General features: G+C 32.5%; 1 protein-coding gene across 2 annotated transcripts; it reads right to left on the bottom strand.

The window, feature by feature from the left end:
- Positions 1-759: 759 nt before the first annotated feature.
- Positions 760-17,433, bottom strand: LOC130453018 (chymotrypsin-like elastase family member 1). Of its 2 annotated transcripts, none has more exons than XM_056792598.1 (5): positions 17,268-17,433; positions 10,742-10,911; positions 9,226-9,473; positions 2,565-2,698; positions 760-1,103 (listed from the first exon to the last, which is right to left on the bottom strand). In XM_056792598.1, exons 1-5 carry the CDS (start codon positions 17,334-17,336, stop codon positions 912-914), a joined length of 813 nt encoding a protein of 270 aa, XP_056648576.1. In that variant the 5' UTR covers positions 17,337-17,433; the 3' UTR covers positions 760-911. The 2 variants fall into 2 exon arrangements, with proteins under 2 accessions (XP_056648576.1, XP_056648577.1); XM_056792599.1 differs by lacking the exon at positions 17,268-17,433 and adding an exon at positions 15,181-15,312.
- Between the last annotated feature and the right edge of the window lie 375 nt (positions 17,434-17,808).

Here is a 17,808-nt window from a genome sequence, read left to right as displayed (position 1 = left end):
CTCACAAGAAGCTCGGGTTTTGCATTTAATTTCTGTATAGCTGTAGATATGCGGAAGCAAAACAAATTTTGGGCATTATTAAGAAAAAATTTTGATAAAGATCGCCACAGGTCGAAACGACAAAGTTTTACCTATTTTTAAAAAAATCTAAGAAATATGAAATTGAGGAAATCTGCCTGTACATCTACAATCTACATAAGGTAAGGTTGCGCATTTTGTTATTCATTTTCTTGTAAGCTGATTAAATTTTAACGTGATTTGTTTATTTAAAACTTAGTCTAACGGTGAAATATACGCTACAGTACTATGTTCAAAAATTTATGCTTGATAGATAAACGATCAAACAATATGACTACATTTATACCACAATATACTCCTGTTTACAGCAACAGTCCATCCAGACTTGATCACATTCATCAGGAGCGGAAATAAATAATTTGAATCATAGTAACCACTTCTATCTTATAACCGTCAATCATCTGTTATCGCGAGCAACTGTAGTATACGTTATTTTGTTCAATTTACATTTATTAATCACACAGATGTCTAAAATAATAATGTGTTGGCATCCCAAATGTTGCGGCTGACTGGAAGCAGTCAAGTATTATGTTTGAATCATTGATATTATATAATTTCAAATAATGTATAATGCAATAAACTTTCATAATGGCAATTGATATGAGCAAATTGATAACAATAAATTTAATTGCAAGTGATGTTTTAAAGGCAAACCAGATCTAATGAATAAAATTAAAAAAATTAAAACTTAAAACTTTATTATTATATATTCCTCGTAAAAACTTAACAAGATAGTTTCAGATGTTTAAAGCAATTAATGTTTAGATCAGTAATATATAGTTATACAATATTTAACCTTTTCCAATTATAATTCTAATATTATTATCTATACACTAATTCTGATTGAATTTTGTGAAATCAATACCAGTAACTTTGGAAATCCAGTTGATGTAAGCCGACACTCTTGTATAAATGGAATTGTTGAAAGATATTTTGCAGAGGGGTAAAATCGATAAATGACTGGTGATACCAACTTGAAGATATTTTCTGTTTCTTATTATCGTAAGTGGTCCTCCACTATCTCCCTAGAAAATAAATGTTATTGAGACATATGATGAACATTGATCATAAAAAGTATCAATTTATATATAAGTTTATTTAGAATTGAATTCCAGCTGAGCAAATGAATTCGTAGATACTGATAGAATTAAGTTACTTTTAAGGCAATAACGATTTTTTCAATATTCTTTCTCATCCACTACGAGGATGTATTGATATCTAGTTAGCCTAGACCAGTTCTATGCCTAAACAAAATATTACGTTACCATAGCAACGAACAATAACTTATTAGAAGTGTCAGTGTAAAGTTTGACGTCAAAAAAGTGAATAAATTAAAAAAAAAGATGTCCATCGAAATTGTGAAAATCGAAAAATTAGAGTATGGAGCCACCCTCAAATACCTGTATTTAAAAGGGTTAAGAGATAAGCAGATTTACGATTATATGCTTAATACTGTTGGTGATCAATGTCCTTCGTATGCAACCGTGAAAAATTGGACTGCAATCTTCAAAAGAGATAAATTTTCCGACCGACCGGGAAGGCCAGTTTCTGTGTCAGACCCCGAAAATATCGATGCAGTTCATGACATGATTATATCAGACTGCTGCAAAATGGATCCCCAAATGTTTGAATGTTGACCAAAAGCGTGCAAGGGTAGAAGCATATGTGCTCGAAATGAAAACGATGTAGACTTCTTAAACCGAATTGTTACTATGGTTGAGACTTGGGTACATTTCTACGATCCAGAAACAAAGCAACAATCGATGGAATAGTGACACTTTGGTTCTCTAAAACCTAAGAAATTTCGGGTCCAAAAATTTGCTGAAAAAGTTCTTACTTCAGTTTTTTGGGATTGCCATGGAGTAATCATAATTGATTCTCTGGATAAGGTAGAACAATAACTGGAGATTACTATTCGACAATACTGACCACTGTACGGGAAAAAATTAAAGAGAAAAGACGCGGAAAGCTATCCAAAGGTGTTTTATTTTTGCAGTAAAACGCCCCTGCACACAAATCTCATGTTGCCATGCAATAAATTCGTGGAGGAGAGTTATTGATGTGTTTCTCAATTTTGGTGATTATCACGCCGTCACGTTGCGATTACCGCTAGCCGAAAAATTATTATTATCATGCAAAGACGCAAAGACTTATGCTCTATTACTGGTATTATGTACCTATCCGGGTACAAAGTATCGAAAGGATTAGGCTTAATTCACATAATGAACTTGCACACTGTGTGGCAAGTATTCAATATTAGAGTCTTCTGGATGTCGGCGAAGGTGTTTTTTTGTAACCCCAGTTTGGCGATGCCATCGTGCATAATCTTAGGCACGTCTCCAGTTGCTGACATAATAACTGGGACATCTGTTTAATCTCAATTGCGAGATCCGTGTATTTGGCCTGTTTCTCCTGGTGTTTGTTGAGAATGTTATGAGTATTCGGTATAGTTACATCGACAAAAAGGACTGAATTGACTTACTTACTTTACACGCTTTTCCTTCGGAGATAGTAGAGGTGCAACAAATTTCATTGGATTTTGCTGAATTCATGAAGCATTTGTTCGGGGAATCAATGTGGAGGATGGCTTTCCTCAATGTTTCTGGTTGATGATAATTATCTGCAAAATAATTCTAACATTGATTTTGGAATTATAATGTACTTATCAATAAATTCTCATCCAGATGGGAGAGAAATGATATAAATTGAAAATAATTTAAAATGAAAATAATGTATGCTAAAAACTTCGACAGAATGAGTATTGAAATTCATAAACTCATCATGAAACATACAAATAAACGGAAAATATTAGTGCAAATTGGAAAAAATGAATATCAATGTATTTCAAGACACAAATCGTCTAATATAACTTTGGCTGTGAGATGTACAAATAAAGAACGCATAGCGCACTATGTCGTATTGTAATGTTGTTCTCATTTATCCATATTTTTCTATCGGTGGGGTGAATTTATAAACATTACTCATATCATTTATTTGAAGACTCATACTAAACTGAACTAACTTATACATTAATTAATTATTCACTAATTCTTAAATAACTTAATTTATTCAAATTCACCGGTTGGTTTTCTATTTCGTTCCATTCACTATAATTTTCACTAACTCCGCTAAACAAATTCGTTCATTATACACCAAACGAATTTCTCAAATATTCCAGAAAATCAACAAACAAAACAAATAAATGAAAAGACCTTCCTAGAAATTAGTTCTGAAAAAATAACAACTCGCCCCTGTTTATAAAAAAATTCCCGCAAATTCACCAAATTTTAGAATTCCGACATAATAGGCCTATTTCGTGGACTTTTTTGTAACATTACCTCCTCCTTAGATGGAAGTTTCCTCTGGGATTTATGTATAGCTGGAACTGGAAGTTGACATCAGCAACTAGAACCATCCCTGTACTTTGCGGTCGTATGTAAATAACAGGGTACCGTCTTCACCAAGTACTGATAACGGGGTGGATAGCTTCAAAGTAATGCGTGAAATCCGGTATCCTGGAATATCATCTCTACCATGTTTCTGACGACCCGCCAATCCAACTGGTTACTCGCTATCTTGGTCATAGTCAGTTTCGTCACGTGGGATTTCAACACATGGTCGCGGATACTTTGAAGAATTTTTAATTCATCGCGGTAGGTGAATCGATCTGAATTTATTGATGATTACCAGGTAGAAGATTTACCGTGAATTGTATTTGATTCTCAGCATCTTGCTGGGGGCTGGGATCTGCTCTTCAACTTTTTCTAAATGACTAAACTTCTACCAACCCTCATGCGTTCTTGATACGGGCAAGGATGCTGCAGACCAGCAAATAAGATTCCAACAAATCTTATTGTTGTTCTGTACTGACCCCATATCTAGCTAGCTAGTCTCTTTTCACGTCCAAACAGGATTTTTGTAGGTGTTTTACCAGACTACTTGATAACGGATCGAGAAGCATTTCCAAATAGGGATCTCAATCTCTTTGTTAGCTAGAAACTTCTTTGGACAGATATCTGCCAATGGTCCTGTTCATTATCTCGACAATTCCATTTGATTGTGGATGTGATGCGGTCGTTCTGGACTTCTTCATTCCTAGCTAGTAACAGATTTCCTGGAACACATGGCTCTCGAAGTATATTCCTTTATCGCTGTCTACTTTCACGAACTCGCTGAAGGGTTCTTCACTCCCTCCCGATGGACCACAGTGTAACTTATTCGGCTACTCTCTTCCTTGGCTTGACTAGCTGTCATCTCTTCTTTGATCGTTTTCTAGCACTCTTTTTAAAAGGCCCTCTTCCAAGACATGGGAGCCCCACTGAGCCCAATATACCTATGAAAATTTTCACACGAATCATTTTTAAGTGAGAACTATTATCCTGATATCCAGACTTCAGATCCAAGGTAGGTAAGATAATGTGTTCAGTGTATCATAAATATTCGGGGTAGAGGATAGCTGTCTTCCTGCTTGGCGTTGTTTAGCTGTAGAATCTCGTACCATTCTTATCCTTGACGAGCACTATTAGAGACACCAATGGACCAATGGATGATTCAATCGCTCGCTTCTCTTCCATCTAACGAATTATTCTTTCAGCTTTCTCTCTCTTTGCTCTTGGTAGTCTGCGAGCTGATTGTCTGATTGGCTTGACAAAACCAATATCGATTTTGTGTTTAACGGCTGAGTTTCTACCAGTCAACCCTTCTTTTGGTACAAATAGGTCTCGATACTTCAAGAGAAATTCCCTCTCCGTCGTGGTTTCATGGCTCCATCATAACCGGTGTACCTTCTTCAATGACCCCTAGTAGCCGCGCTACTATCATAGTTTCGCTTCGCGTAGATAGAACATTATTTTCATTTACAGCTGCCAACAACGTGTTACCTTGAGATTAATGGAAGAATACTTCTGCAGAGCCCACTTCAATGGTTCTGTTTCTAAAGTCCAATTGGAAACCATGAAGATTCATTACGCCCATTTCCAGACTCACGTCTCGTTCAATGTCCAGCTACGATTACTTTATGTGTGAAATTTTCTACAGTAATTGCCAATTGAACTTGTGTTTTTCCGTGAACGTTGGCACTTTTACCTTTGGCGGTCCATGGTCGAATTCTGGATAGTACTTGCTGATTGGAGCTTATCAGATCGAGTCTTATAATGGTTCTAATTGCTCCAGTAAAGTATATTATTCTCATTCACTTCTCCACATATACACTGTTATTGAAATTTCTTAGAAAAGCCATTAATTTAAGAGCTTCTTTATGTTTGATTCTTACTTTGTTATATAAAGCCATCGTGGCTGCTTTATTTTCTAGAGCAGCAGTTAGTGCATCACTAAGGTTTTCGAATGGGTTAATCTAAGCGTCCTTTGCATATCAATGAATGTCTGAACGCCCAAAGATTTCATCATGTTCTCTGGTGCTGATAGATATAAGTAAATCGGACAAGACATAAATATCAGAAATTAAAGGAAAAAAACGAATAACTTTGCCTCAAACCGTCGATGTTTAAGGAGTTTAAGGAAACAATATTCTCTTCATGAAAGTATTGACATGATTTTCTTTCTTTTGGAGTAAGAAGTTTATGCATACCAAGAAGACAGTTAGGACCGACAAAGATAATGAATTCTTGGAAGGATCAGTAGTTGAGAATAAGAAACTAATATTCTTAGAAAGCACACATACTATATATATATATATATATATATATATATATATATATATATATATATATATATATATATATATATATATATATATTCTGCTGCATCAGTATTTATATGGCCATGACTTTACCAAAGAATAGATTTTTACTTATGAGTGCTTGTTCGCGACGCAGAGAAAGAAGACTTTTCAAAATATACAGGGTGTTTCAAAAGAAGTTGATTCCGTATTTAGGATAGATAGAAAACTGAAAAAAATTTGGGGTTTGCTTAGTAAAAAATTATACTCATTTTTTACGATTTTGCCGCAACTACTGGTAAGATTGTATTGAACTTCCATACGAATATATTTTGGAAGCTAATACATCCAATGGATTTGTTTTTATGTCTCACTCTCATAGAGGGCGCTAGTTACACGGTTCGTACCAAGTAGTATTGAACGTAACTTTTTCAATATTCAATTTATTGAGCAAAAATTTTAAATGATCTGAAACATCAATCAATATTACACCAAAAAGGTACTCTTGATAAAACTCGATACTGTGTACCGTTTTTGGAATATTTTGATTTGAAAATTATGAAGTAATGAGATCCCATCGATAAAACGGATATATTTGAAAAAATGGGCACTGAAGGCTTTCATTTCTTGTAACGTTTCACATAAAAACAGTCTAATCAGTAAAGGATAAGTTCAATAAGTATGGGTACTGAGCTATTGGAGACTTTAATATAAAATAAACAACAATTTAATGATCATGTATTGCGGTTCTGCGACTCAAACTGTTATTTGTTTCAACTAAGGTCCTCAATTGCTGAGTACCCATAATTATTTAACTTTGAATTTTACACGTCAATAGCATTTTCACTGAGTTAACCATAGAAAACTGTCATTCATTGATAGTTATGTTGATTCAATAATAATTACATTTCAGAAATCTTTTTAATTGTTTAATTAGATATTGTTGATAAAAATGTACTCAAATTTTGAATATATTGACATATTATAAGCCTTACGCGATTTAAATCCAGCAGTTGGCGTAGGGAATATATTTATAGATTGTGAAGATATCTTTGCCAGTCAGAAATATATATAAATATAATAAGTAAAATTTTATTATTGTATTATATTATTCATACATATTTCTTATATATATTAAGGTTCAAGCCGTGTAGTTCACATTTTTCCAGTATGTCTACGGTCTCCAGCCCTTCTCCGATCATGCTTTCCAACTTGCTCTTATTGTACAGGGTCCTTTACGACCAACTGAATCGATATGTATATGGGAAAGTACTGCGACTAGTGTTTTGAAAATTTGCTTGCATGGGTTTTCCAAAATGCTCGTTTCAGCTAAAATAATTTCAGTCTTCTGAAACTTCCGGTTATACCGTAGCGAAGTGGACCCAAACTTCATTATGTTAAGAGGAATGCTATGGTTTTTATCAAATTTGTGGAAACTATGAAATTTCAATATAACTTATATAAGGCATAGTATGCCGAAAGTCCACCATTTTTTAATTATTTCATATTTTCGAAATTTTTGGACACATGCAGTCCTTCACTAAAAAATTTATATTTCTAAGTTTAAGTGAGTCAGGTCTGATATTTTTGGTATTTGGACACACAATACTTACAGCTTTCAAAATCTGTGAAAACCTTGACAGAAATTTATATAGGGTGTTCAGAAAATGGAGCCGGATTTCGCTATCTAAGAACTTAATTTTTTCAAATGGCAACCCCCATTTTTCTCCTCAAATTCATATATCTCAAATTAACGGTCTTTACTTGAAAAAATTGAAATCTTCATACTAACACATCAACAAACAAACAATGGAAACAGCTTGACGTTTAAGCGTTTAAGCAAAAGTGTTCATCATGTCCCGTTTAGGATTTATTAATGAAGATTATTTCAATTTGCTGGTGATATACGGGGAATGTGATAGGCTTATTGAACGAGCCTGCGATACTTTCCATTTGCGATATCCGGATAGAACACGATCAACCCCTGATACACATGAAATAATTAAAAAATGATGAACTTCGTGTATACTATGCCTCATATAAAGTTGACTTGAAATTTTACGTAGATTCTAAAAATTTAATAAAAACCATAGCATTCCGCTCAAAATAACGAAGTTTGAGTTCACTTCCGGTATAACCGGAACTTTCAGAAAACTGAAATTATTTTAGCTGAAACGAGCATTTCAGAAAACCCATTCAAGCAAATTTTCAGATCACTAGTCGTAGTCCCATATACATATCGATTCAGCTCGTCGTGAAGGAACCTGTACACAGAGATGCACACGATTTCATGATAAATGCCGATCCTTGATTTGAAGATAACATACTACATATTGACGAACGACAGAAGTTGAAGTTCACCGCACTCTAGCGCTAATGCCGAGAGTGTTTTCACAAGTTTATCTTAACAAAACTCAGCTTATAAATCGCCTCAAAACCACAAGGTTGGAAGGACTTCTTTAGACAAAAGCGGTAATTACTACAATCTCATTGTATCTACATATTGAACAAATAAATCGAATTTTGCACCAATGTATCACAAAAAAAGTGATTTAGATTAGGACTGAATAAATTTATTTCATGAAATTTCTTTTTCATATTATTCAAATACCATTTTTTTAATAGGTATTATTAATTCTATTTTAAGCTAGTTTCAGTTAATTTTACTTAGGTACATATTGTGAAAATTGATACAGAATCTCCACTCCAGAATCTTTATTTCGAAATTTCACGATTTTCTTACTTCGGACCTCACGATTTTAGCTTATAGCCATATGGCATCTTTGATTGCACAGTTTATTTGTTGTATTGTGGGAAGAGTGTAGCTAAGCATTTTTCTTTTCAGAGCGGTTTTTCAAAATCACTGCTAACGAAGCTAACGAAAATTGACTTTTGATATAATTTAATGAAGTTAGTTGTTTGGCGGAAATTTGCACACTATATTAATACACTTAGTAATAATTTTCACAAGTAAAAGTAATGTCAGTAATAAGAATATAAAAACTATCAATAATAAATTGTACTCCATGTTGCCATTGAAACTTTTCAAGTCATTTAAAAAAGGTCTTTTTTGGAGGATGCTGTCATCTTAAAACTAATATAGCTATTACTTATTGTCCAAGACAGATTGTATGTTATATAGAGCTAGAAAAAAATTAAAATGTACTTAAAAGTAATATATTAATACTTTATCGAAGATTTAACTAGTATAATACAAATGAACAATACGGCGATAATTAAAATATAACATAAGTTGTTAATATATCTTTTAAATAGCTGTCGCACTTGTGAATAATTGATTAATACTAAGATACACATGCAATATATGGATTGGCTTCTCAAAACTTAGACGCAAGAAGGTTTTATACTGAACATTTTCCAAATAGAGCATATCCAAACAAACAAATGTTAATAATACACAAAAGTAGATATTTATTCATATAAAAATCAGTATTGGTTAGGTTACTCACCATCAATTATACCAAAACCTGTTAGGAAAGCAGTTGTACCAATTAAAGATTCTCCGTTATTAGTGTGTAGTTTAATTAATTGGATATATCTTCCTAATTTTGCATTCGATTTCAGCTTCACCAATCCGATATCATAGCCTCCATCGGTTTCAAAATATTTTTTGTTTATATAAAAACTTCGTGCTGGAATTTTTTGAGCATTTTTACCATTCGTATAAACACTACCTAACGCCACCTGCACAGAATTACTGAAAGTAATAACTCCATATATTATTAAATCTGAGTAACCTGGAAATATAGATAAAAAAAACAGTAATTTCAAGTCCAAGGTAATATGCTTTTACACAGATTGTGTACTACTTTGATAGAAAATGTGACACATATTTTAGGAATTAAATGATACTCAATTTGTCTTTGCTTGCGATTAACCATTATTTTTTATTACACTTCAAAAATCTACGAGGAACTAAACGAAACAAGAGGATGCTGGTAAAAAATTAACAAAACCTGCTTGAATAATAAATTTTCCGAAATTTTCCTGAAATATTTTACCGTGTACTCAGAAATTAGCGCCAGTAAATTTTGTTTTCAAACGTAATCTTATATATTTAAACAGTTCTAGTGGAAATTTTGAGAAAATAAAATTTTCTTTATTATCCACTTTTTCCTCTCTGTTAACCAAACTGCCAGTATGATTTGTATCATAAGACGTTGGAATCTGATGATAAATACGATTCTCGTGTCGAAGTCTAATCGGGTGTCTAATGTATTTAATGTTTTGAACAAAACTTGATTCAACTCTCACTATAAGTAAACTATATGAATAAAAATAACCAAGAACTTTGGAAATGTTTAGAACCAGAAACATCTAAAAGGAAGGAAATAACTCCGGACCAAAGATTCTTTGGAAATATAATGTGAAATCAAAGAAATATTTGCACCTTAACAAGATTATGGTCCACCTTCTCACTGACTTTTTTACTGCCGCATTAGGGAGTACTTAATGAAACTAGGTCTAGTAGAAACTGATAATTATAGATCAGTCAGCACTTCAGATAGAAGATTGTTTGGAGCAAAAATGTTTATTTTATCTAAGTCAGCCCAAAGAAAAGAGTAAATGGGAACTCTAAAACTAAAAGGTGGGCTACAAATGGTTTTGGATAAAATAAGGTCTAATGAGGGAGTACAACTCTAACGTAGAAATGTAACATTTTTTTTATAAAAACTACAAGGGATGTTGTGATTCCAATTTTCCTTCCTTCCTTCCAATTTTATTTGTAACACATTGAACTCAAATTACATGAAATGATTTGCGATATCTATGAAATATCTATTTTCGTTTAAAAACCTCATTTTTGTGAATTCTTATATCTCACCGAAATCTATTGATACAGTTTAGCGTATTATCATCTATTGAAATTGACACTGGTAGATTGGTTAAAGCAGCTTGACACTATTGGAAACAAATGATAATATTGAATATAGAAGCTTTTCTACTGAATAAATCTCTACGTACACAGGTAATGGCTGACCATCATTTTCCAAACAATGAGCAGCAGTTAGAATCCATTCGATATGTATTAAGCTTCCTCCGCAAAAAGTGGTGGTTGTTTTATTTCTACGAAGCATTAAACTTGCTTGGAATGGAAATTCTCCTAATCTAGGTTCCCTAGGTTTATAAAATCCCTGCAACGTGAAGAAAAATATCAATTTACTAACGTTAGAGGAATGGTGAGATTATGATTTTTGTATCAGTTCATCAAAGTAATTGAATTTTATTGCAGAGGCTCACACCACGGTGCAGGGCACTCCTGTAAGCTCAAGTAATGAAAAAGGATTAATATGGCTTATTCAATCTAAGTCCTATGAATAATAGTGCAGTGTTCATCACAAGTTGTGTAACAGTTGAAAGTGAGTGTAAGGTATGTTATTTAAAGACCTTCTAATTTCTATGTTTCTTGTTATACTGGAATCTGTACATTTTATTGACATATTAACTACTTTTTGGTCCCAAAATTAACAATAAGTAAAAAAGCCAAAATACAAATTGATAAACAACTAAATTTTCTATTTTTATTTGGTCTTCTCTTTTTGTTGCTGTAATTATATTTTGATAAACTTGATATTAAGATTCCACGTTCATTTTGTAGCTATTAACTATTTGAGTTATTTAACAGAAATGTTACAAGATTTAGATAATTGTCCATATTTTATTTTTTCTCCTTCACACAAAAGTTTAACTTAACTCTTACTAGAATAGCTAACGACCGACATGATCATCGACTCTATGTTGAGCTCCGGGTTCACTCGTCTCAATCTTGGAATAAGTATATCAATACATGACTATAGAAATAAACACATTGAAAGACAGCAATACGTGTGGGGCGGGCTGCATGGGGTGAAACTTATCCATGAAAGGCTACCTTGATGCAGCGCAGAACCAGCAGAATCAATTAAATTACGGGACTAATACAAGAAATTATAAACACTTTATCACTGTGCGTGTGAAAGAAAATGGCTTGGAAGCAAGTCCATCAGCCACAGAATGTTTCAATGATACTACTTAGATATTAATTTCCTTGATAAAATTTACGAATTTACTAATAGTTTGTCGGTTACATATGCTTAAAAGGTGTGTGAGGTTTAGAGGTAAAGACTAGATTTGTTTAACAAGTAACTGCAACAAATTGTTTGTTTTATGAATGTGATTGCTGCATCCGAAAAAAATGTGATTGAGTTCAGATTGAGGATCGTGAGGCAGTAACCCAGTGTTTCTGCCAGGACACGTACATTTTATTTTTTATTGATTTGGTCGCATCTATTCCTGTTTATACGTTACAAAAAACTCCATTTAGTACTGAACCTTTTGCTAATCGATCAGAGGGTTTAAAGTTTAAATAGATATTTCTGAAACAATGATTGCCACCTTATAGGAGGTTCGTTACATTCTGCCAATAATACATTCACTGGTCTACAATCTATTTGCTGTAAATTTGTATTACTACCCGATCCATATAAACAACATCCATAGTCTACAACCGATCTAATATAAGTCCTGTAAAACATAATAGCAATAGAAGGACACATTTTAAGAGACTATACTCTTTTTCACATTTATTTATTAAATAACTTATATGTTTGGACCATAGTAATTTACTATCTAGTATGATACTCAAGTATTTATACTCGTTTAGTACCGACAATGTTCGCTCATACAGAGTTATGCTTTCCGATGTGCGAAATTTATGACTGGTGAAAGACGATATAATTGAGCATTTTTTAGTTCAGAGGGTCATACCAGTTTCTTCCACTTTACTCAAGATTACATCATATTTTCCAAGATCTTAAGACAATCGGCGAATGTATCCTGAATGGAGTATATACAAATGTCATCTGCATTCTGTTTGCATATTATTGTTTTCGAAAAACATGTATGTAAATCGGCACAATATATATTAAATAAAAGAGGACTCAATACAGATCTCTGAGGCAATCCGCGTTCAACAATTCTGGGACCGTGTAAAACAATTTTATGATCCTTTGTGTACGCGAATAATATAGTTGTGTTAGGACTCTGAGCAGTCCTTTCACTAAAACCAACGTCTACTATTTTGTTTTTAAGTAAATATCCACGCAATTATAAGCACCATTAATATCTAGAAATAAGCAAACAAGATATTTGTTTTTAAGAAATGTGATTTGTATATCGTTTACTAGGTTAGTTATTGCATCCAATGTACCATAACCCCTCCTAAATTCATACGGTGTGCAGGGTAAAATAGTATTTTGTTCCAAGAGCCATTCCAGCCTTGTTTTCTCGCTACCTAAACAAAGGCTAAAGACTCTTTTGGAAACATTCGACCTTAACCAAGTTATATGTGAGCCGACCACAGTAGATATAGTGATGATCACTTCTACTCTAATTCACTTTATTATTGTAAATAACGACATGCTTTGCGAGGAATCTGAATCTGTTTTAATTTCCGGGACAAGATCAAAACTTATGTGTAAAATTTGATCTCAAAATTGTAAAAACTGTTCTTGGGAAAACTAACTATCGTGACTATAATCATCTAAACATGGAAACCTTTAAAATGGATGCTGAACAGCTAAACTGGGACCATATTTATTAAGAGTAATGATATAGACAAGTAGGTCGAGTTAAGAAACTTCACAAAACATGCAACAAGTTTCATTGAAAAAAGTAAAGAATTTCGGGATATCGTTAAAAAATTTAAGCTAACAAACAACAATAATTTCGAATTACCTAAACAACGCAAATTTACTTAACAACTATTTTTCATTCGTTTTGCCACTAATTCCAACGAAAAAATTGAGTTTTATCCGAGCTGACACACAATAGAAAGTTAGAAGTGAATTAAATTTTAATTTAATCGATGAAAAAAGTTGCTTACCTATCCTTTGCATGAAATATTATTAACAGTTGTATTTTGGAAAGTGTTTTTTGTCATGTTTGGAAAAAGCTATTCTCATCCCTTCCTCGCTTGGTGCTCTGGTATATTTATTGTACAGTTAAAAGAATTGTCAACTTAGGGCTTTGCAGCATAAGAGCAAATCCTGCTATTATGTAAAGGGTTTTTTAATCGAAGCAAAGTCCTGTCATCTTCTCTATTTTTGTTTTAAATAAATTTCGGTAACATAGATATTATTTGTTAATCATTTTTTCATCATAGTTAGGTGAAGTTATTTCATTCATTCATTCATAATTGGATTTTATTGTAGATGTATATATTCACTCAGCCTTTGTGGTGTTCCATTCTCTTTTCTATTTCAATTAGAACTACTAACATTCTATATTACTTTTGCATGTAACGTTTCTCAAATCTTTCAAAATTTAATTTTTTCTTTTACTTTCGTTCATCCTCACATTGTTTCCCAATCGGATTTCAAGTTCAAGATAATTATATACTGCTCATATTCGAGCAAAAGCTTTCAAGATTCCAGACTCTATTTTTATAGGGGATGTAAATTTGTACAAAAATGCCACATACCAGAAGTGTGAAAGGTGAAAAAATATTGGATATAGAGAGAGAGCAGGAACAGAAACGGAAGTTACGCATATATACAAAAAAATATCCTGATCTGACACCGATATCGCAAATTACTCTAAGAAAAATAATTGAGAAGAAATGGACCTGTGAGAAAAACAAATAGTCATATTAAAATGTACTGTTAGCTGTTGAGTACATCACAAATACTTTCGGAAACTATGATCGGGTTAACCCGATCATGATTTGAATCTTCGGGAAGTAACCCGCACCCCTTCATAGTTGTTCGGGAACTGATCGAGGTAATCGAGTCGTAGTTATATGATATGATCCTTTCTAGCCTTGTAGACCGGTGGGTAAATGAGATCAGTTGATGTGTTGTTTTATTTGTCTATGGTTTTCTGAACTTTTAAAGTGATTTATTGGCCTTAAATGGCTGTCTAGAATTAATTCTGATGTGTGTAGTTCCTATATTTCTCAACATTTCAAAATATCAAACTTTAGTACAAAATCCGTGTTGAGTGATTAGTTAAATTGTTGATAACTACCTAATAACAATTATTTAACATAGAATAGAATATATTATACAGCTAAATAAATGTATGGATGAATTAACGCACAAAAAAGTGATAATAATCAAACATTCTTGTAGATCATGTTTTAAATTTGGAATTTCCAAAGAAAATTGAGCGCAATGTTCGAAAACTGTGATCTAAATCTCGTTCTGGGCTAGGATCCGCAAACAGCTAATAGACAATCTATCTGAAACCAGGTTATAATTTGTGAAAAGGCTTACAGTACACATTATTTATTGTAAACAATCCTCAGCTGTTAACTATTAATTTTTTAATAATCTACTTACAATGGGGAAGTCGCAAGTGACTACATATCCTACATTATATTGATATGGTAACTGAAAAAGGAAGATATACCGTAAAATACTTACCCAATGAAGTGAGGTAACGTCTACCTATAAGCTGTCGTAGATTTTTTTAGAACACACTAGTTACTCGAGTTTCATATAAATTATCAACAGTCGTTTTAATGTAAAAAATATATTACTAAAATCAATCTTTGCTTCATATCCACCTATTTGTTTTTGCATGAGGAATTGTTGTGGCATAGCATTGAATTTTATGTTTGACGCAGTTAGGTTAGGTTAGATATATTAACTATTGACTATGTAGGTATAAAACATATATAAAACCGTTGTCATTGAACATTTATTCAAATAATGAGTGTTGTACTACTTTGTTACCAAAGGATTATTAATAAGCAGCATTATATTACGTGAGCTGACATCTTCTAAATCTAAAATAATTTCATTCCGTTTCTGGCTATATAAGAACATCCACAACGCGTTCTGGCAAACGCAAGGCGCACAGAACGCGTTGTGGCTGTTTTAAACGGCCACTGGCCGTTTTCGGTCTTTGAGCGTAACATAAATACATAGTTCCGAATGTAGAAATGTAGAAACAATTGAACAGTTTCAGCCCAAGGTCATTATGTATTATGATGAATGTACCATGGTACGCCCGAAAAATAGGATATATCGAGACAACCAACTTAACTAAATTGGAATTTCTGAAACCGTTGGTGATATATACACTACACAATTACAGAAAATTTCATTAATAAAGCTCAATTGAAAATGTCGATTCCTAAAGTTTATTTATGAAATAGAGAAAAATGGACAGTTACATTTTTAGATACTTTAGTATTTGAGAATAATAATAGACTAGAATTTGATGTATTCAGAAAAAACACCGTTATGTGCAGGTATATATCAACTAATTCCATCAAATCTCTTTGTAAAACCAAATTTTTCCAAAATCAAAATGGAAAATAGGAGAAACTTGCTCTAGTACCTTTCAGTCCTTTTTATACAGAGGAATTAAAAGGAATTTTCAACAGATTGAGTAATCCCTAGGATGGAATACCAGATTTGGAAAAAAAGTGGTATTCATGAAGCTGTGTTGATTGTGACGAGAAGTATGTTAGGCAGACTAAGAGGTCCATTATTACCAAGAACTTGGAATTGTTTTTCCAGAAGGAAGTTCATTGGTGGAAAAATTCAATATAAATAGTTAGGTCAAATTATTACGTTTTAATTTACCTTGAGTCTCTGAAGCCGATAACTCGGTTATCAAAACGCGCGTCAGACAGTGTAATTGTGAGTACTGGTATAGTGGTAAACAATGTGTTCGGTACCATTAACTTTTCAAAAAGCCACCAAAATTGAACAACATTCGAATATTCATGTAAAGAAGTTACTGAGAAGCGGATTTAAAACTGAAATACTATTGAATCCTCGTTTTTATTGACTATAGTTGAAAAAATCCTTATATTGTTTCTCTTTTTATATAGCAGATGTGTAAATTCCATGAGTGAACATGGGATAATGGATACAGTATTTCTTATTCTTCAAATACAATATTTCATGTTCTTCAATGTACCAACAAACGAATCCACTCATTTGGAGTTTACTTCGGTTTGCTTATTGTCATTTTTTATTAAAATCTATTTATGTTTCTTCGTCATTACAGAGTATTGTATTTAAAGAAAGAAATAACTCAAGAAGATAAGAGTTAAGACCGTTTGGCACGAAATAAGACAACTTGCAAATAATGCATTCTTTCACGTTATTGGATATTATACAAGACTATTGTAGAATCATTATGACTATTAGTATCTTACACTAACTTCTAGCTCTTCTAATACTCACTTTTTACAGAGTATCAAAAAACAAATGAAAAACTTTAAAAAAAAATACCATTAACAAAAATTTACTACAGAATGCGAAAATATTAGTTTCACAAAAGTTCGTCAATCAATCAGCTGATGGTATTATACCTGTATAGTTGCAAATGCAAGATCTTGCAGGATGAATCTGTTGAGATTGTAACAAAAAATTTTTGTCTTGTTCTTTATCGAACAGCCTACATAATGAATATCTGATAATTAGAATAATTTATAGCGTGAAATACTTATTGAGCTGGAGAACAAAAAATATTCAGAAACAGTTTTACTCACATTAACAATAGCTACTGATCTTTCGCCACTCACTAATTGCAACACACCTAAAACCGTCCATACTATCATTTCAAAATTTATAAATTTTTATTTTTATGAATGTATTCTGATCAACATCATTTCAATGTTTGGAAAATGCTGAGGTAAAAGGTTGAATCCGTCATTAAAATATTCATGGTCAATTTAAAGTTAACATAATGAACAACATGAATACCCGAACAAGGTTAATAATCACTTTGGAAAATTGATACATATATGAAAACAGAGTGGACAATTTTTTTAAACCTTAATTATAATCGCTGCTATAAAAATTCATCCGTTTGCTTGTACATCAAATATACCTAGTCAAATTCATTGTACATTTAACGTTTCATTGATAATCACGTACTATTATTCACCCTTTCAAAATGAAGTAAAATATTTGTAACATCTGAGAAGAACATAGATTTTATTTTTAAGGGGGACAATATGAAGAAATAATAGGTGTGGTGTGGATTCTGATGTGCATTTAATTCTCTTTCTGATGAAAAACTGATAAAAT

Source organism: Diorhabda sublineata, chromosome 2 (assembly GCF_026230105.1).
Source record: "Diorhabda sublineata isolate icDioSubl1.1 chromosome 2, icDioSubl1.1, whole genome shotgun sequence".
Taxonomy (NCBI): Eukaryota; Metazoa; Arthropoda; class Insecta; order Coleoptera; family Chrysomelidae; genus Diorhabda; species Diorhabda sublineata.
The sequence above is the reverse complement of the archived record's forward strand: the minus strand, read 5'-3'. Positions and strand labels throughout refer to the sequence as shown.

Bases quoted from the DNA above. Each gene is read 5' to 3' on its own strand.
- LOC130453018 (XM_056792598.1), bottom strand. From the start codon at position 17,336: ATGATAGTATGGACGGTTTTAGGTGTGTTGCAATTAGTGAGTGGCGAA. The intron at 9,474-10,741 runs GTACGTAGAGAT...TATTACTTTCAG, and splicing joins GATGGTCAGCCATTACCTGT to TAATTCTGTGCAGGTGGCGT. The intron at 1,104-2,564 runs GTAAGTAAGTCA...TTTATTTTCTAG, and splicing joins CCGAAGGAAAAGCGTGTAAA to GGAGATAGTGGAGGACCACT.